A 20,819-nucleotide genomic window follows, 5' to 3' on the forward strand; every position below is an offset into this window, starting at 1 on the left:
GAACCTCCTGCTGACTTTTCAAACCCAGTAAACGAAAAATACTGCCAAGTTTTCTATGGTGTCTCTGCTTCTGCACTCGTCTTCTCCACCTCCAACATCTAACTTCCCAGCCTCGTCTCAACATAGCATCAGAGTGATCTTAAAATGCAGGTCAGTTCATAGATATCTCCGGGTCTGAGCCTCCAATGATTTCCCAAAGTTATAACTGCCTATGGTCAGATGCCTGTTACCTCTCTGCTATCACATGCTGGGACTCTCTCGTCAGCCATGGGAGCCAGCTGCTGTGCCTTGCACACACCAGGCACGCTCCTATCTCATAACCTTTTGTTGTTTCTTCTGTCTGAAATTCTCTCCCACCAGAAATCTGCAAGGTTTATTCTGGCCTCCTTTAGGTCTTTGCTTTCATCAAGCATTATCTTCTCATGTAGGTCTTCCATGACCAACGTGTTTGTGAAATCACACCCCATCTCCATCTCCAGGACTCCCTAGCTCAGGCTCTGCTTCTTCTCCCGTTGCTCTTACCTGACACACATTTTTGCTGATTTGTTGGTGCACTGCCTGTCCCTGTGCCACATAACGCACCTCCAGGAAAATGCAAGTTCCACAAGGTAGGGGATTTTTGTCTCTTGTTTACTACCCTATTCTCATTTCTGAAACAGTGACTGGCATAGAGTAAAGGGTCAGTAAGAATAATGACTGTAAAATACATGGCTCTAAGTTCCTGACAGCCACTAGGCTTTGACAAAACATGAACTTGGACTAAAGTTTCCAAAAGGACAATACTTCTCAAGTTTTTCCCAGTGTACTTCCTTTAACAGAGGAAGAATGGACATATATACTGGGGTAGAGGCAGGGGTAAGGATCAGGATTAGGGGCACAGTATGAAGTAGCCCATAAGAACAAAATTTCTTTGAACTTCTGTGCTATCCCATAATGAATCCAAGTGTTTTAATATGAAATGTGCTTCTTCACTTATCTTTAAACAAAACTGATGCTCCAGAATACACCATGTGTATTCTTCAGCCTCAAGTACTTCTTAACAAGGTGGTTTTAAACATTGTGGGTCACAACCAATTGGTGGTTCTTAAAATTTGTTTAGTGGGATGTAACTGGCATAAAAAAATATAATAGAAGGGACTTCCCTAGAGGGCCAGTGGTTAAGACTCATGTTTCCACTTCAGGGGACATGAGTTCGATTCCTGGTCGAAGAAATTCTGCAGTGTGGCCAAATAAGTAATAGAATAGAAAATGTCATAGTGTATCTCACTAAGAGTAAGTAATGGCTCCTGAAACTGTTTCAGTTTTATGTACTATATGTGTTAATACACTATGCAAAATGTACCTCTTATGTAATAAGCTGCAGCAAAAAACTATAAAAGCCCTAAACACTTACTCACCAAATTATAAAGCAAGCAGTGAGGAACTGGGCTCAGTGAGCTTAGGAACAGGGTGCACACCTCAGTTTCTGCTGAGGATGCCTAAAGCAGATCCCAGATGGTACCAAGAACCAAATTACTTAAATCCTGTGTTCCTCTGGTCTGCCACGAGCAACATGGGGACACAACAATATTTACTTGCTTCTCAGGGACATCAATAGGAAGAGCAAAAAGAAATGATTATGAGGCACTTGGAAAACACAAAAGCAGGCTAGAAATGCTTAATAATAATAATGAGTTTTACAAGTTACTTTCAGTGGCTGCTGGGGAAAGAGCAGCCTGTCAGCTTCAGCCTGTAACCAACAATTAGTTTCTCATAGTATAAAAAGCCTGCTGCAGGGGCTGCGGCCCCTTTCTGGCGGCACAGCTGGAGATGAGCAGGCTGAATTCATATTCTAACCTTGTTCCAGTGTGCTCAAAAGTACTATAAAAAGGTACGAGATGAACTCAGTCTGAACTCTGGCAAATGGGGCCTCTATCTACACCTCTCCCCACAGATCACCACAGGAGGCACTGCCACAAGAAAATTCAAGGCAGGCGGTACACAGCTCACCTTTGAGAGTATATCATCTACTCTTCTGTGACGTCACTTGTGACCTTTCCCAGTCTCTGAGGGATTTTTTCCCCCTTTTCTCTTCCTCTCTATTTAGCTTTGAGAAAGATTATCTGCAGGCTGGTCCAACCGAGGACCAGGCAGTGACGCCAACCTTCACCAGTTGTCTGAGGAATGATGATTCAGATGTGTTTTAAGCACCACACTATATAGTCAACAGAGCCTAGAGGAACGGCTCTGAGTGACAGGTTTTTAATGACACTGCCTCCAACTGTGTGATATGTCATCTGAGACTCAAGCAGAAGAGGCTCTCTGCTGGCTGCTGGAGTTAAATCCACCTGCACGGCTGCATTCCCAGTCAATGTGAAAAAACACCTACCATTTTTAGTTTAAATATGGTCTTCCACTTCAAACCCTATTGACCAATAAACTACCTGAGACCTCTCAGAGACATCCTGACAAAACAAGTCTATCTATAATATTTGACAGTGTCTGAACAGGGTTAAAAATATAGCAGGAATAGGCATGCAACTCACCATGCGTGTGTACTAAGTCACTTCACTTGTGATCAACTCTTTGCGACCCTATGGACTGTGGCCCTCCTGGCTCCTCTGCCCATGGGGATTCTCCAGGCAATAATACTGGAGTGCACCGCCATGCCCTTCTCCAGGGGATCTTCCTGACTCAGGGATCGGACCTGCCGTCTCCTACGTCTCCTGAATTGCAGGTGGCTTCTTTACCACTAGTGCCACCATCCACCACAGAAAATATCAATTTACTTTCCTCGAATGCTAGTTACATTTTAACTTGAAGAAGCATCTTTAGTTTACTTCCAAGGCTAAGATTCAACCAAGAACCCTCTATTTTTTTTCCCTAGTGCACCCAATAGATCAGATGGATTATTTGGCAGTTGAACAGCCCTAAAAGAGTGCCTGTCTGCTGTTTATGATAGATGAAAGCCATACTTGTTTACTTTCACTGTTAAGAGTATGTGGCCAGAAGAGTCCTTTATAGGGAAAATTTGACAGGTTCAGTCGTCCCAATAAAAGCAGTAGCTTCAAAACCCTAATTTCTTGGGCAACAACTTGCACTTCAGCATTTGATATTTCCAAGGCTAACTAATGTCTATCTGTACCTCTTTACAGAATAGAGGCTTTCAGAATAGAAAGGAAAGCTCTGAAGAGATCCCGGGATGATCTCTTAAACTATAAATCTTCTAGTGGTACTCGTAAGTACCGGGTTTTAGAATGGTACTGAAATCTAAGAAACAACCTCTTTTAGCAAGTTTTGTTTTTGAAAGGTGCTACTGCTGCTGCTGCTAAGTCGCTTCGGTCGTGTCCAATTCTGTGTGACCCCACAGACCGCAGCCCACCAGGCTACCCTGTCGCTGGGATTCTCCAGGCAAGAATACTGGAGTGGGTTGCCATTTCCTTCTCCTTTTGAAAGGTGAGGAGAAACCAAAAGCTACTAAAGCTAATGCAGCTCTGCCTCCTCCTGGAGTCCCTATTCTGTCATGCGATCTGCTTCATCTCAGTCTCAGAAACCTCCCACATAGTTTACACCATGAACTGGGGTGTAGGCAGATTAAATCACCATAACACCAAAGAGAAGATTAAGATGTAAAGAGGTAGTTTAGAAGACTCTCAGATTAAACTGGTAAAAACCAGGCTTCCGTGGTGGCTCAGTGGTAAAGAATCCACCTGCCAATGCAGGAGACGGGTTCTCCTGCATTCCTGGTTCAGAAAGATCCCACATGCCATGGAGCAACTAAGCCACATCTATTGAGTCCGAGCTCTAGAGCCTGGGAACTGCAACTCCTAAGCCCACATGCTGCAGCCACTGAAGCCTGTGCGCCCTAGAGTCCGTGCTCCAAAACAAGACACCGCAATGAAAAGTCCGTGCACGGCAACAAAGAGTAGCCCCTGCTTGCCACAGGCCCGTGCAAAGCAATGAAGACCCAGTACAGCCGAAAATAAGGAAATAATATATATTAAAACAAGCCAACAAAAAGCTGTTAAAAACCACTGTTTTAGGCAGGAGTAAATCAGAATGATGGTCTCCAAAAGCTGTACACACTAGAGGAACTCCAAAGCACAGTAGGGTTAGAACTACTGGAATCAAATTTGGTAATTCTCTGCAACTTAAGTTAGACTCTCAAGTACTGCTTTAAAAAAAAAAAGGCATTCCTGTCTCCTTCAAAGCCATTTGGAAAAAAGTAGAAAGGTCACAATTTTCATGAAAGACTGCCTCTGTGGAGGTACTCTTTCAAGAAGCTTCTTTTCGAAGTCCACCTCAAGCCACCACTAAAGCCAGCTGAACTACAGAGTCAGGCTGAACTCAAACCCTTCAACTCTCAAGACAGCCTCCAGTGCCAGCATGTGACACCTCATCCACCCCAAGTGAATTTCAGTTTAGGATTTCCAATCTTTTTACTGCTTACCTCTGAACTGATAAACAACCACACCCATTCCCAAAAGAGCAAATTCTTCTGATAGCACATGCAGAAAAATCTGGAATTGGGAAGTGCTAGACCATTTAAAATTTTTAAACTTAAAATTTTTTTTCCCTTTTAAAGGCAAAAGTTAGACTGTTTTGAGTATTAGCTGAAAAGAACTATTTTCTGAAAGCAAAGAATGAACGATGAGATTCATCCATGGGCCAAAGACATCCCTCTCTGCCCTTCCTTTCAAAGTGTGCCTCCTATCACTTTACTTCCATCAGAATTAGGAAACAGATAGGCTTTTTTCTGGTTTCCCAGGAAGAGGTTTGCTCAGCTCCATTTTCTGTCAGATATCTGAATGATTCTGCTTTTCCCTGGGGCTCTGAGACACTTACAGAGCATCCTCGAGTTTCCAAAGTTATTCTGAGAATATTATACAAATAATTTGATGATATTAGGATAATGGTTTAATAGTTGTAGGGTGACAATTTGTTTTGATTTTGAAGTGGCACAAAAACATAGGTTAGTAATAGAAAAAGTTCCCTAAACATTAGAACAGTCATATGTTCTATTATCCTAGTTATCACCAGTCTTGGAAATAAGGTCCATTAATGTGCTGTGATCTTGCCTTTCGAAATATCAGTGAACAGAGGAAAGAAAGCAGTAGCTTCTAATGTTTGTCTGCCCACTTGAGAGAAAAATGAATTTGTGATTGTAGCCCTTAGATTAAACCAAGGCATGACCCATCCAGGTAAAAAGGTATTAAAGGGGCAGTGGGAAGACTGCAAGGCCACTAAGAAACAAGAGGCAGAGAGTGTGTTTAGGGACACCGTTTGCTATGATGAGGAGATGCCCTTGCTAAGTCTGGTTCAAGAACTGGAGGCACCAAATACTTGTAAACACTTTCTTAAATGAAAGCAAAAAGATTCATTCAACAACAAATATTTATTAAACCCCCACTGTATGCCAGGCATTGTTCCAGGCACTGGGGGATAAGTCAATGAAGGGAAAAAAAAAAAACTAAGACAAAAACTGTTGCCCTTTTGAAGTCTGCAATCCTGTCGGGAAGCGGTGAGTTGGGGGGTGAGGGGTGGGAGGGGGAAAGGAGAAAATGAATTAAGTACAATAAACAGTATTTAAAATGGCTAAGTGCTCTGGGGGTGGGGGGAGAATAAGGATAAAGGGGATCAAGAACACTGGGAGCAGAGTGAGGTGGCCTCATCACAAAGGTCCTGCTTTACCAAAGGCCTGCAGGAGGCAATAAGTCAAGCAGATAACGGCAACTGGGAGAAGGAGCATCCCACACGTGGGAAACAGCCACTTCCAAGGCCCTGAGGTGGCAGCATCCGGTCAGTCTGAGGGCCCACGGGAAGCCAGCGTGGCCAAGTGGAGTGAGGGAGCAGTAGCGGGTGAAGCCAGTGAGGTGGGGGCAGGTGGAAGACATGGCTGGGTCATACAGGGACTTGGGGGCCACTGTCAGGACTTGGCCTTTCCTGCTTGGAAAGGACACCAATGCAAGTTCTTCTACACTAGTGATGCAAACACGTGTCTAACAGGGCACTGGTACAGCAAGAATTAAGCAACCTTACAACTCTGCTAGGACCTGTGGAGAGGGTCACTGGCAGCTGTGTGCCTCACAGGGACCACTGGGTCAAGGGAAAAGGATGCTAAGATATACTGCATCTGTTCCTGCTCTAGATAGCTTCCTCATTACTACTTTTACATGTTGGGCAAAATAAATCAGAAAACTCACAGCAAAGGTAATTTGATCTCTTTTCTGTCAATACAGAACCAACCTGCCATGCTATACTGATCAATGTGGTTACCACCCAGAAACCTTTATCACAAGCCCCAGATGCCCTCCTCCTCTAGCAGTCTTCAACAGAATTACTCTCTACAGTTTCAGCTGCTAGAAACAGCCAACAGTATTTTCAGAGGCCTTTCAGTCTTTCCAACAGGTAAGTTCCCCAAACCCAAGGTCTTACCTTAAACAGGTTCTGCCCAACCTACATAGACTCTGACCCTAAAAGCATGATCTCTTTTAGCCTTTATTAACAGCTCTGTGTACCTTGCTATCATGGGCTGACGTGCCCATGATTGCAGCTGTTGCACTACTGAATACTATTTACCATTAAAAGGCATCATGGTCTGTCTGCTATGTAGGGCTTACTGTTAAAACTTTAAAATTCATTCTGTACATACTGTACTGAACCACAGAATGGTGAAGAAAGGACTAATAAACTATCAGTTCCAGTTATTAGATAGTCCACATCCCAGTCTGGTATGTCATGGGACTGAAGACACAAAGAAAACTCAATAGAAGAATAAACGTCAGTAATGAGAGTGATGAAGATCATTTTAAAATCCTGAGATGAAACTGATCTAGAATCTAATCTAGGTTCTAGCAAGTTAAAAATCAAGAGGGTTCACAGGTGTGCCTATGTGCTGTCTGCTGTATTATTTAATCTCAGTGTGGACAAAAAGCAGACACAGGTGGCTGTCAGGTGACTGGGCACATGGGTAGGCCATTGTGCAGACACGCTATCTCTGGGTAGTTTTACCAGGGAATCAGGTCATATAAAGAAGGGGCAGAAACTATTGTCAGAAACACAACATGAGCTATGGAATGAGCTATGGATTTGAGAAGTTTTGTGCTTTCATATTTGGAGTATCTGCCTTCCCACTCCTTCAGTGGAATGTTGGCACTAAGCCCAAGGCCAAATTCACATACTTTCCAAAAATGATTAAATGATGTTTTCCTTTGTCTCCAATGTAACTGAGTCTAACCACATTTACTAGTATCTCCACAGTTGTTTTCCATTAAAATTAGAATAAAACTGACATTTATTTGCAGAACACAAACATAAGTCCTTCCACAAACTTAGGCTCTCCTGAAGTAGAATAAAAGGGAAAGTGAATTCAGACTGGGTATATTTTCATTATAGGTCCACCTGACTGATTTTCAGGCCTTGTGAGCCTTGATTCAGAGAGAAACTTACTGTATAAAACCTGATCTCAATACCATGAAACCTATATCTAACCTCACCCTACAAAATTGTGAATAAAGGAAACTTTTCCAATCTCACTGAACGTGACGCCACAAAGTATTAAGAGAGCTAAATATGAATGAGGGCAAGATATGGCTCTCAAGTGGGCTTCAATCCAGTTTAGGAAAATCCCAGGGTGTTTCCTTTAATTCCAACCTATAATGTACCCCAAGGCTTTGTGTAAAAATTACGTGCCACAATGAGAACATAAGGACTAGAAAGAGGTACCTACTTTTTATTCAGAATTTGAAGTCCTCTAATGCATAAAGAACTATTTTCCAATCATCTATCTAACTAGAAATTCAAAACTAATTCGATTTTTATCAACTCGACTTACTAACATGATATAAAGATGGTTGAAATTTTAATAGATGAAACCCACAAATCACTTCTATTACCCTGCAGAACTATGTGAAATTTAGTATCATGTGGCCAAGCATGGGCTTCTATTACTTGGGTAATCATCTCACAGGCTCTTTTTAATGATGACTAGGTCTCAAGCTTTAAGAACCGAATTTAAGAACTGAATTCTGGGTTTTAGGAACAACTGTTTCCTACCACTAAAGCCAGATTTATTATTTGCTAGACCATGTCAGCCTATCAGGATACAGGATTTTTATCTATTGCTTATGTGTGGTTATTCAAGCGGGGCAGCTGCTACTGACAAACATATTTGTAGAAGAGGGTACCAGAAGCCAGTAGTTGAGTTCTGGTTATAGAAAGACAAAAGATGTTGTTTAGCAGAATCTTGATTATCTTGACATAAAGGATAAGGAGGTCCTCTATAGGGCCAACTGAGTGAAAAAGGAACGTTTAGTATATAAGATACAATACTTCTCAGATGAGATTAAAGGACACATTTATAGTACTGATGTGACATGAAAAATACATCAAAATTGAAATAGCAATCATGAAAAGCAATTTTCTCCTTTCTCTTCTTTGGTGGTAAAATATTTTCATCTTTCATAACCAAGATCTTTCATAACCATTTCCTACAGGTTGTTAATGGAATATTTCAGATTCTGTCCTGTCTATAGAGGTTATTTTGAGCACTGGATCTATCGGTGACCTGGGAATTTCTTATAGTTTTCCTAAGATCCACCACTTCAAGGACTCAATGTCTGTTCAAGCAGCATGTGGTCCCATAAAAGCAACCAGAGTGTGCAGTCCTCAGCTGTGGAGCCTGGAAGACCAAAAGAGGCTTTAATACTGAACTTGTTTGGCTTGCACAACAGTCAAGAAAAGTCAGTAAATGCCAAGCTGGTTTGCTTCCTTTGATGGAAGCTGCTTAAAAGGTCTTCCGTTTGGAAGCATTTACCGGTTTTTCTGGTACAATAGCTACAGCTGTGGGCCTTCTGAGTGTGAACGGGCATATGTAAGACATGAAATATCAGGGACAGGCACCATCTGCAACTGATGGTCTCATAGGCTGGGACTGCAATGTGGGAGTAGCAAGGGACAGAATTTTCTCACGGCCATACACTGCCAAAGAAACAAAACAACCCCCCTACCCCTCCAAAAAAAAACCCACCTTTTTGGTTAACAAAGATCTTAAAGACATGAATAAATGGGGTTATAAGATTCTGTCCTTTGCAGCTACCATCCTTAGCATTTCCTGCCCTAATCATTCAAAGGTTAAATGAATAGGGTTGATGAATACTGCCTTTAGAAGGGACATTCCAATAAAAAACTTAGACATTATTTCTTTTCTGTAATTAATATCCATCCTCTTATTAAACAACACTTAAGTAGGGTTTAAAGAGGATACAAAGATAAATAATAAAAAACCATATACACTAAAGGATCAATTATTTATCTACAGGTTAACCTCTAACCACAAAGAAATACAGAAGGAAGGAAAGAAGGATTTTTATGAAGGTGTCATGATGTCTTTCAGGTAAAGATAGCAGACTTCAAATCACATTTAAATTTTCTTTCTCCTGGAAGAATTCAGCCATAATTAAAAGGAAAAAAGAATTAAGGGTATAAGTTCACAAAGATGGGAAAGAAAAAAACACAGTAGCAACAAAATCTTGGTAACTGTAAAACAAATGCTGTTAGCAATAACACTGCACAACTCTCAAAGTCTTAGGACTGGTAGCACCTCTGGAACTGTATGGAGGGGAAATGATGGAGGGGACGTTAAAAGAAAGAGGATGAAAAAGCTGAGTCCGAGATCCTCACACCACCCTGAGCTACCTCAACCCCTCAATAAAACTAAAAGACTGATTCTTTCAGAGGAGATAAGATAGATAGTACTTTGAAGGGAATGCTAGACATGGCTGAGGGGTGGTGGAATAAGCGAATTTATGCATACTGAGTGCTGAGACTCTCTAGTCCTCTTTCCCAGTTTAGCTCCCAGGAGGCTGGTAGAAAGCCTTTAAATTCTAATCAGGAGAGTCAAGGATAATTTTTGGAAGAATTAAGCCAGCTCCCAAAAGAAAGACATGAAAGTACTGACACAGAGGATTCCAGATGCATTCAGTGATGGGTGGGTGGAGGTCCTACCTTGGGTCTTACGGCTTAGAGGGCCATACTCTGATCTTCCTCTGGCCTCCGCAGAACCCTTCTACACAAGAATCCATATGGCCAAAGAGACATGCCCAGGTAGAAAACACAGAATTTCCTAGCTAAAAAGCCTTAACACTGTTTCCAGGTCCTGTCTGAGATACTTCTACTGGTCACTTTTTCTGAGGGTCAGTAAACATATCCTCAGGCCCAAGGGATGGCCAAAGGGTGGAAGTGGAATAGAAGGAGAGAAGGCTGTAAAACACGGTTCTCCAGTTGTATTCCTGAGTGAACAGAGGTGGAATTTTAGCAAAGAACCAAGTGGAAATCCTAGAATTGAAAAGTACAGTATCTGAAATGAAAGTTATACTGGACAGATATACCAGAATGTTGTCGCCTATAAAAGAAGAGTCTGTATACTTGAAGACAGATCAATAGGAATTACCCATTCTGAAGAACAGAAAGAAAGAAAACGAAAACAACTAAAACCAGCCTTAGGGGTTGAGGGGACAATCTCAAGGGACAATCAAATAGTCACACGTGACAGTGGCGTGTGTACACTCAGTCGTGTCTGACTCTTTGCAAACCCATGGACTGCAGCCTGTCAAACTCCTTGGTCCATGGAATTTTTCAGGCAAGAAATACTGGAGTGGGTTGCCATCTTCCTTCTCCAGGGGATCCTCCGACCCAGGGATCAAACCCACATCTCTACTGCTCCTGCAAAGACAGGTAGATTCTTTACCACTTGTGCTACCTTAGAAGTGGAATTCTGAAGGAAGGGAAGTGAGATACTGGGACTGAAAAAAAAACTGAAGAAAAAAAAAAAAAAAAACTTTCCTAAATTTGGGAGAAGCTATCAATTTACAGATCCAAGTTCAGTGAACCTGTAGCCAGATAAATGTAATGAAAACACCAAGGTACGTAACAGTCAAGCCACTGAAAACCAAACATAAAAATGAAGGAGCCCACAGATTGGCACTGCCCAACAGAACTTCCCATAATGACAGAGAGGTTCCACTTCTGCACTGACCAATTCAGTAACCACCAGCCATGTGAACATCTGAATGTGGCTAATGCAGCTGAGGAAATAAAACTTTTTATTTTACTTGATTTTAATTAATTTCCATTTTGATAGCTGCATGTGGCTAAGGGTTTATTTTATTGAACAGGGTAGTTAAGGAGCCTTATGAGATATCAACCCATCATTAATATGTGCACTTTAGTGATTCAAATAAATAATCATAAATAAATAAAAACAAAAGTTTAAGACACGGAGATAATCAGAAACTTGAGCACTGACTGGATATCTGATGTTAAGGAATTCTTGTTAATTTTTAATGCGCACAATAGTTGTGGTTATGTTTTTAAAAAGAAACTGTTTTAAATAGATACACTGAAATATTTACAGAGGAAAGGATATGTCTAAGATTTGCTTCAAAATAATATGGGGCAGGAATATGCACAGGGAGCAAAGATGAAATGCTACTAACACTGGAGTGATTAATTATTGAAGCTGAGGGATGAGCACATAGGGATTCACTACATGATTGCTTACTTTTGTAGAGTTAAAATTTTTTCATAAAAAGTTTTTTAGAAAATAGAGCAAAAAGAAGGACTTCCCTGGTGGTCCAGTGGTTAACACTCTGCACACCCACTGCAGGGGGTGCAGGTTCAATCCCTGCTCAGGGAACCAAGAGCCTGCATGTCACATGGTTATGGCAAAAAAAAAAAAAAGAGCAGAAGGAGACGGAAAATAGGACAAAAAGCAGAAGATTGGTCCAGGAAGGTCAACATTCAAAAAGCAAGACTTCCAATAAGAGAGACAAAGAAAATGAAAGGAGATCTATAAAAAAGAAAAGTTCCCAGAATTGAAGAATACAAGTTTCCACAATGAAAAAGCACAATAAGGACCTAGAGCAGTGGGTGAAAAAAGACACAAACCAAGGCATTATCACTGTGAAATTTCAGAAGAGGGAAAACCAAAGGATTCTACAAGCTTTCATTCAGAGACAACATGGCACAGAAAAGGATCAAGAATCAGAATGACTTCAGACTAGGAGGAAAACTATTTCTCATCTAGAAAGATATACAGAAACCATCATATAAGTGTGAAGAAAAAACGTTCTAAAACATGTAAAGTCACTACCTGTTTAAAACTTTACACACCTATCCAATACTTTCGCCACCTGATGTGAAGAACTGACTCACTGAAAAGACCCCAATGCTGGGAAAGACTGAAGGCGGGAGGACAAGGGGACCACAGAGGATCAGAGGATGAGATGGTTGGATGGCATCAACGACGCATTGGTGATGGACAGGGAGGCCTGGCGTGCTGCAGTCCATTGGGTTGCAAAGAGTCGGACACGACTGCACAGCTGAACTGAACTGAACACCTATTTTTAGGCAGCTACTGGAGTATGTTCTTCATCAAAACAAAGGAGTAAATCAAGAAAAGGAAAATACAAGAGGAGACCCAACATATAAGACAGATGAAGAGAATGAATCCTCAGGGCTATGATGAAGGGAATTCACAGGAGGACAGTTTCAGGTGTGGAAGAAAATCACTCTAGATTAAAGCAGTCAAACGGCTCCCAAAGAAGACTTTAAGAGTGAAGTCGGTAGACTATTCTGAAGAGTTTGATCTCACTGGAATTTGGGAATGAATGACAGTTAACACAAAAAATTAAGCAAACAAATAGAGACAAGTCTTACTGGGTAAATATCTAATTACTTATAAAAAGTTTTATGGAGAAAAATAATCACACTATATAGTTCAGCTCTGAGGAGTATATATAATCATAGTAACAGGAACAATGAATACTAATTAAAGCAAATCCTAAGACAGTTCTATCAGGAAAATATGAGGATTGGGAATATGTACACAGACAATGGCAGTAAGTGGGAAGAGAAGGCTGGGAACTTGGTTTTTCTTAGCTAACTCTAGAACTAGTTACCTCTAACCTGTATATTCACAGACCTGATAAAATTAAAACTTGAAAGAAAGGGGTATCAACGGTCTCCCGAAAGTTCATAGCTTGGTGAAAAAGGAGGCCAAGCAAATGTGAGAACTCCACAGCATCCATACAAAGACTGGGATGAACATGTTATGTCACGATTCTATTGTACTTTTGAAGACACTGACTTGAAGAAGCAGTCACTTGCCAGGTGTCAAGTTCGAAGGAGTATATTGGGAAAATGTTTCTAAGCAACTAACACAGATGAAATAGATGAAGTGAAAAGGATATCAAAGTCAGAGAAAGCTCTTTTAGACAAAATTCATTTAGACATTTGTTAAGGTTTTTGTTTTATTTAAATACAGGAGATCAATTCTCTTTTTTTGAAGGAATATAATATGTTAAACTCAAGAGACGCTCGGGGTGGGGGGCAAGTTAAACTTTGCTTTGTGTAATATTTATAAGTTGGATTCTCAAAGGCTTTTGATAACCAACATTATTAGTACAGTAGATTTTCTAGGTTCAAATTTCTTCTAGGTATTTAATGCTCTCTCTAAGGTATAATCTATTTTACATTTTAAGAGAGAATAGTGTCTTTTTTTCAATAATGGTTCAAAAAGACCATAGGTCAGTAAGCAGTTTGATGATATTTTTAATGAAAAGTTTTTGTACTAAATGCTACATTACAGAGGCTAGTTTGATTTGTCTGTCCTATATATAGATATCAAATTAGCCAAAACAGCTAAAATTCACATTGCTTCTCAAATTTCATTTCCTAAAACTCTTTTTTTCTTTTCTAATTTTATGGTCTGCAGTACTAGAAAAGCACTAATTTTTCCTGCATTAGCTCTTGAATTTAAACATATATGTTTATAATGTTAATGTCAATCAATCTTTACCTGGCTTTATCTGGATCTTTATGGTCAAAGCCTACTGAAGTTAAGCTCTGACTCTTTATTCATACTGGGACAAAAGCAGAATAGAAGCTGAAAACTAACGTAAGCCACCATCTTCAGTTAATCATTAGTTTCAACTTCCACTTGCAGACATTAAATAAAGCTGCTCTCAGGGGGGGAAAACTTCATCTGTTTTCAAGTTTTTGCTTATCTTCTCCATTGGGCAATGCCAATTAAATCAGAAAATAGCCATAATTATGACATCCTTGAAAGGAAAGAATCCATGGGAAAGCATGGAGAATCAGTAGTTGACTACAGATGGAAAATTTGTGTTTTCTCTAGAGAAGCTGAACTGCTTTAGTACATTCTGCTTAGATAGAAAAATTATAAGTTTTTTTTTAATGTCAGGTTTGTGAAAATGAAAACTTGCTTGTTCTAATGCGAGAGAAGGATTTGGACTAAGATTCAACCTCTTTTATGAGGGTTCCTGGGACTTCCCTGGTGGTCTAGTAGTTAAGACTCTGGGCTTCCAATGCAAGAGACACCAGTTCAATCCTCGGTTGGGGAACTAAGATCCCACATGCCATGCGGCCAAACAAACAAACAAAAAGAACAACTCATGTGAGGGTTTCCATCTGGGATGTTCATTCTACTGAATGTCAAGTGGAAATGCAAATAGGGAAGTAAACTGACATTTATTCACAGTTCCCTTTTGGTTTTAAGAGGAGGAAATTTGCCCTGATTTCTGTGACCCAAATTCCTTTTCCTACTTCTAAAGTAAAGCATTCTTGCGCCCATGCTGACTGACCTCAAATATCTGGCTTGAGGCTCTGTGAGCCAACAGGAGGTTAGATTTCCATGAAAAGAGAGCAGATGTAAATTTGGGTTAGTTACTTACTTTAGGATTCTATGTTGGAAAAGCCCCTCAACACGTTAGTCTCATCATAGCAGCACAGCCAATTCCTTCTACACCGTAATCCTTGTTCTCTCTCCTAGACTGAGCCAAGTTATACTGTGACTCATTCATTGTCCCTCTATATCATCAAACTCTTTGCTGAAAAAGAAGCAGTCAACTACTGAGGCAGCAAGGTAATTAGTCAACTGGCAAGCAGGCCTGGTGTGCTGGTATTTTAACTATTTTGGAGAACATTAGTTTCAACTCTTAGTAATTTTACTGTTGATGTCTCACCATGAGTACTAGGATCCCACACTGGTATTTCCAAGACACCGAGCAATGGGATCCTACCTGTCTTGACCACAAAGTGGAAGGTTGCTATTTTTTGTTCATCATTTACAGCATATTTAACAGTCTCATTCAGACTATTCTCTCAAGTTCTTGGTAGAAGGGGATCCCCAATCCTTTTAGTTGAGTCTTGTGTCAGTCACAGTACATCACTCCCTTGTTCTTTTTTTGTTAAAATGTGAGCTCACTTTCAGTAGAGATTTTCTTTTCAGATGGGAGTCCTGATGGCCTTAAAGTTCAAAATTGTTGTAAAAGGGCCAATTCTCTATTTGCTTCTGCCAGGTATCCTAGGCTCTTATCAGTTCTGCTCCAACTTTACACTGGTTTGGAGAATTCTGTACCTACCCAGTATAAATTCAGGCTCTGGATTTTTCACAAGAGGCCATCAGAACCCTGGTCAGAGAGAACTTTCTCCCATCACTTGCCTCTGTGGAAATGTGTTTCTAGTTCCCTTTTCACTGAGGGACTTGCCCTTCCAGGGGGTCAGCTTTATGCAAAGCTCAGTTATAGTTCCCCATCTCAGGTCGACCCAAGGTGGTCTCTTCTGTCCCTGTGAACATTAAAACCCTCAACTTCCAGGCTTCTATCTGTATGTTATCCCTTCAGGTTGCTGGGGCTTCAATTTACATGCTTACTACTCTACCTTCATGTTGCTTAAACCCCAGAAGGCTTATTTCAAAGAGAAATTCAAAGTGATGCAAATGAAATGAAACTCTAAGCTAGGACTTAAGCATTCTAAAAATTCAGTATTTTCAAGATGGAGAGGCTCTTTTAGACATGCTAAAGTTCTGACCTCCTCTAAGTTGATGTTACACTTACCACATGCATATCATACAGATAACCCAATTATTTATGGCAGTGTATTCAAAGATGACCTCCACATAGCTTTCCTGAAATCTACTCTTGCTGCTGGAGCTGCTAAGTCGCTTTAGTCATGTCCAACTCTGTGCAACACCATAGATGGCAGCCCACCAAGCTCCCCTGTACCTGGGATTCTCCAGGCAAGAACACTGGAGTGGGTTGCCATTCCTTCTCCAATGCATGAAAGTGAAAAGTGAAAGCGAAGTCGCTCAGTCGCGTCCAACTCTTCGCGACCCCATGGACTGCAGCCTACCCGGCTCCGCCGTCCATAGGATTTTCCCGGCAAGAGTACTGGAGTGGGGTGCCATCGCCTTCTCTGGGAAATCTACTCTTATAACGTTCAAATTCCCTTTTATGGAAGTCTTAAGAAAAAAGTTTATAAATAACACCTTGAAAAGTTTTTGTTTGTAGAGTTAAAAAAATTAGTAACTTTCTGTGTTAATGTTACGACTTTTTTTGTGTGTGTTTTAATGAAAAATAAGTCTTCTCCACAGAGTTATTTCAAACCCTATTCCATGACTAAATCTAATATGAGAGGAGTTGCTTTACATATAAATAAAATAAAATTGGCAAGATATCAACCTGTACACCCAGACTGAAGTAAGAGTCTAACCTGCAGGTTGTTCAGAGGCTCCATCTTCATGACAGGGCCCAAGGTGTTGAGGGGCAGGGAGACATCGATGCTCTGGTTTGGCATCAGTGGTGTATGGATGGCCAGAGGAGTGCTGGGGATGACACCAAAGCTAGAAGAGAGGGTGAAGAAGTCCTAGAGGTTATTAGGAGGCAGGATTTAGACACATCTTTAGGTTTCCATGGCTTTTTATACAAGGAAACCACATAACCTCTGGTTTCCATGAAATAGATTAGAGGAAGGAGAAAACATTCAGCAGCAGAGAACTGGTTAGCTAATGCCCTGATTCTAAAGTTTTATGTTTATCATGCCACTAGAGGGGCAGATTTGATAACCATCTTTTTTTATACATCTGTCTTTAGATAATCCTGGGGAGAATACCCACCCTGCAAAGTACACTACTACTATTTCACTAGCTTGATAGCCTGCCCAGTCAGCCCAGAGGATGATTTACGGTAACTCACTTTTTTCTTTGTTTACTTACATAGGATACAATCACTGGGAAAAAGCCACTCTAAGTAAAGCAGAATTGACTGGTTTAAACATTCAAAACAATACTCCAAAGGACGAAAGACATGCTGCAGACTCAAACCTGGCCACTTTCTTAGCCTAAGGCAGGAAGTGAATATCCACTACAGTTAGACTTCTCACAGAAGCCTGCATGATAATAATATAGAACAGTAAAGAGCTAGGAAAAGTCTGAGTTAGAAGTCACATAAAAACAAAAACGTATGAAGGAAGACCGAAAGGGAAAAGTTGGGCCACAGGTATAACAAATGAACAACCTAATGATACAAATTTACACTGAACTTATGCTCTAACTAGCCTCAGGAAGAAAGATGAGATTATAACGTGAAGTAACTAGAGTTTTTTAAGCAGTATCAATTTCAGAACAGCAGGAGAAACATTTTCCTTTTCCTCGATAAACTATACTTTAGAGTCCCAAATGTAATAAATGATTTTGAGTAGACACATCAAATCATTTTGGTATTAACATTTATAGGTCAGAAACTATTCTGCCCTTTTGATCTTGATCTCATGATTGATCTATGTGGAACACCATAGGGAATCTTTAAAAAAGGCTACCAGAACTAGTAAGTTAGTTTATTGAAGTTGCAAGATACAAGTTCAATATACAAAAATCAACCGTATTTCTATAAACTAGCAACCAAAAGTTAAAACATGCTACTTACTGTAAACATCAAAACTACGAAACACTTATATACAACAAAAGATGTGTAAGATCTGTACATGAAAAATTATAAAATACTGTAGAGGGAAGTTAAAGATGTCTTACATAAATGGAGAGATACGCTATGCTGATAGATTGGAAGACTTAGTATTGTTTGTTGTCAGTTCTTCCCCAAACTGATCTATATATTCTCTATACCTTCCATCAAAATCCAAGCAGAAAAAAGACCTAGAATTGACCAAAACAAGTTTTGAAAAAGAACATAGTTGGAGGGTTTATACTACATGACTTCAAGATTTACTACAGCAAGACTTTGCTTTGACTCTTACTTTACACCATACTGGGCTTCCCAGGTGGCGCTAATGGTAAAGAATCCACCTGCCAATTCAAGAGATGAGGATTTCCGGATCCCCTGAAGGAGAGCATGGCAACCTACTCCAGTACTCTTGCCTGGAAAATTCCACAGACAGAGAAGCCTGGTGGGCTACAATCCATGGGGCCATGAAGAGTCAGACACAACTGGACACTGCACATTACACCATATTATCACACCAAAATTATCTCAGAGTGAATTATAAAGGTAAACATGACAGCTTTATTGATTGCCATTTCCATTAAAATTTTTTTAATTGTATTAATAACTGTAGGTCAGGTAAAGATTTGATAAACAGAACACAAAAAGCAAAAGACTTAAGAAGGAAAAAATTGTAAAATAAACTGTGTTTAAACAAAAAACCTGTTCCTTGAAAAACACTGAGAGAGTAAAAGTAAGCTACAGACTGGGGGAAGATATTTCCAAGGCATATCTGAAAAGTACTTATAGCTAGAAAATATAAAAAACTTTACTACTTGATAATAGGACAAATAATTTTTTTAAAAAAAGAAAAAGGAATGATCTGAGAAGATACTTCACCAAAGAAGATGTAAGATTAGTCAATAAGATTATGAAGAAAATGCTCAGTACTGTTAGTTAGTAGAGATATTACTATCCATCTACAAGAATGGCTAGCACTGGTGAGAACATGGGAGTCGGAACATCCACACTTACCACCTGACCCAGCAATACCCCTGCTAGGTATTTACCCAGAAAAAATGAAAATACAGTTCCACACAAAGACTTGTACATGAATATTCATAGGTGCTTTAGCCATGAAAGATAAAACTGGAAACAATCCCACTTCTACCAACTGGTGAAAGGGTAAACAAATCGTGCTACAAGCATCATTGGATACTACTCAACAATAAACAGACTAGTGAAACACCTCGAAGTATTATGCTAAGTGAAAGAAATCTAATGCAAAAGACTCCACACTATGTAATTTCATTTACAAAACACAGAAAAGGTATGATTATATTGGCAAAGACAGAGCTACAAAGAACACGAGAAGAGATATCATAGTAAAAACAGTAACAGACACAGAGAATAAAATAAAAAAAAAAAGCAAATAAAACAGAAATGAAGAAAAAGATCACCACTACTCATGAAGCACTCCAGTCAGAAGATCAAGTCTAAACCTAATTAGGCCTGTAGACCAATTTACATATAATCAGCAAAATCTAGACTGTGGGAAACTCTACAGATAAAACATCTAATTTCTTCTACAAATAAATTTCAAGGGAGAGAGAGGAGGAGGTTAAAAGGAAGAGAGAGGAGGTTAAAAGAGATTTAAGACACATATCAATTGATTAGTATATATGGAGACCAATGGGATCCTGTTCAGATAAAACAAGCTGTACAACAACAATAGAGAACTGCAATAATCTGCTAATGATGTTAAAGAGCTTAATAATATTAATGATATTAAAGAACTAGATAATATTAAAGAATTTTTGAGTTTAATAATGGTGCTGTGGTTATGGGTTAAAAAAAGGTCATGAGATACATATTCCAATATTTATAGATAAGAAAATATTAGGGAGAAAAATAGTACATATAACAAAGTCAATAAACACATAATTCTCCAAAGAAGAAAATATAAACAATGGAACAGTACAAAAGGCTAAACACATAAACCCTGAAAACCTCCCAGAGATACAGGACTTCAAGGTACACACTGAAAGGGCACACCTTATTCCAGGAAAAACTGACTAACATTGGTCAACACAGGGAGTATCCTAGAAAAATTACTGGACTTCAAAACTTTGGACAGTCAAACAAAATGATCAAATTACTTATACATACAGGGAAAAACCATGCTGGCAATGAACTTTTCCTCAGGAATATTAAATGACAACAACTCTGAAGTAAAACAAAGATCTTGAGTCAAGAATTTTCAAGCATGTAAGTCATGATTTTGACCATGTAAGAATCCAAGGATTGCTGAGGCCTTGTTGAGGAACCTACTAGAAGACATACAAGAAATGATCACGGAAATGTAAATAAAAGGACTGGCAGCAAGCACAAACTCAAGAAGAAACAAAGATGAGGATAAAAGTGAAAGAATAAAATGTAGAAATGACAAAACGACAACTGACCAAAATGAGAGGAAAAGGAGACAAGCAGGTGGAAAGGAGAATAAGCTCTCACCTATCGTAACTCTCTTCCCTATTACAGCAGAGAGTTCACTGCTAAAAGCAAACTGCCTGCCTGCATGTGATTATTCAGTTAACAGGTAGACTGTCTTCCATATTCTTTAGAGCAGCCAAAGTCCATTCACTTTTCTCACCAAAATGTGGGCTCTAGACACACACTGAAAGGGCACACCTTATTCCAAGAAAAACTGACTAACATTGGTCAACACTGGGAATATCCTAGAAAAATCACTGGACTTGGACAGTCAAACAAAAGTTTATACAGTCCATGGATTTCTCGAGGCCAGAATACTGGAGTGGGTAGCCTTTCCCTTCTCCAGGGATCTAACCCAGGTTTCCCGCATTGCAGGAGGATTATTTACCAGCTGAGCCACCAGGGAAGCCCAAGTTACAAACATTGGGCACATATTTAAGACATGCTTTAGTACCTAGAAATGTCTGGCACTCAGATGCAAAACAATTATTATTAACTGCATAAATGGATTTCAACTAAAAGCATTTTTTTTTTGGTAAACTGTGTTAATAA

The 20,819-nt window shown here is 39.8% G+C and overlaps 1 protein-coding gene across 3 annotated transcripts in view; it reads right to left on the reverse strand.

Annotated features, from left to right (window-relative positions):
• AP2B1 (adaptor related protein complex 2 subunit beta 1) overlaps window positions 1–20,819 on the reverse strand; it is a 109,435-nt gene that overhangs the window by 20,640 nt on the left and 67,976 nt on the right. For all 3 annotated transcript variants that reach the window (XR_011145174.1, XM_068977646.1, XM_068977645.1), the window contains one exon: window positions 16,552–16,681. Coding sequence is in view for 2 of the 3 variants with exons in the window: in XM_068977646.1 (XP_068833747.1) it covers window positions 16,552–16,681 (130 nt within the window). In the remaining variant the exon portion in view is untranslated. The remainder of the gene's footprint in view (window positions 1–16,551; window positions 16,682–20,819) is intronic.

The sequence above is a fragment of the Capricornis sumatraensis genome, chromosome 8 (genome assembly GCF_032405125.1).
Source record: "Capricornis sumatraensis isolate serow.1 chromosome 8, serow.2, whole genome shotgun sequence".
NCBI classification, from domain to species: domain Eukaryota; kingdom Metazoa; phylum Chordata; class Mammalia; order Artiodactyla; family Bovidae; genus Capricornis; species Capricornis sumatraensis.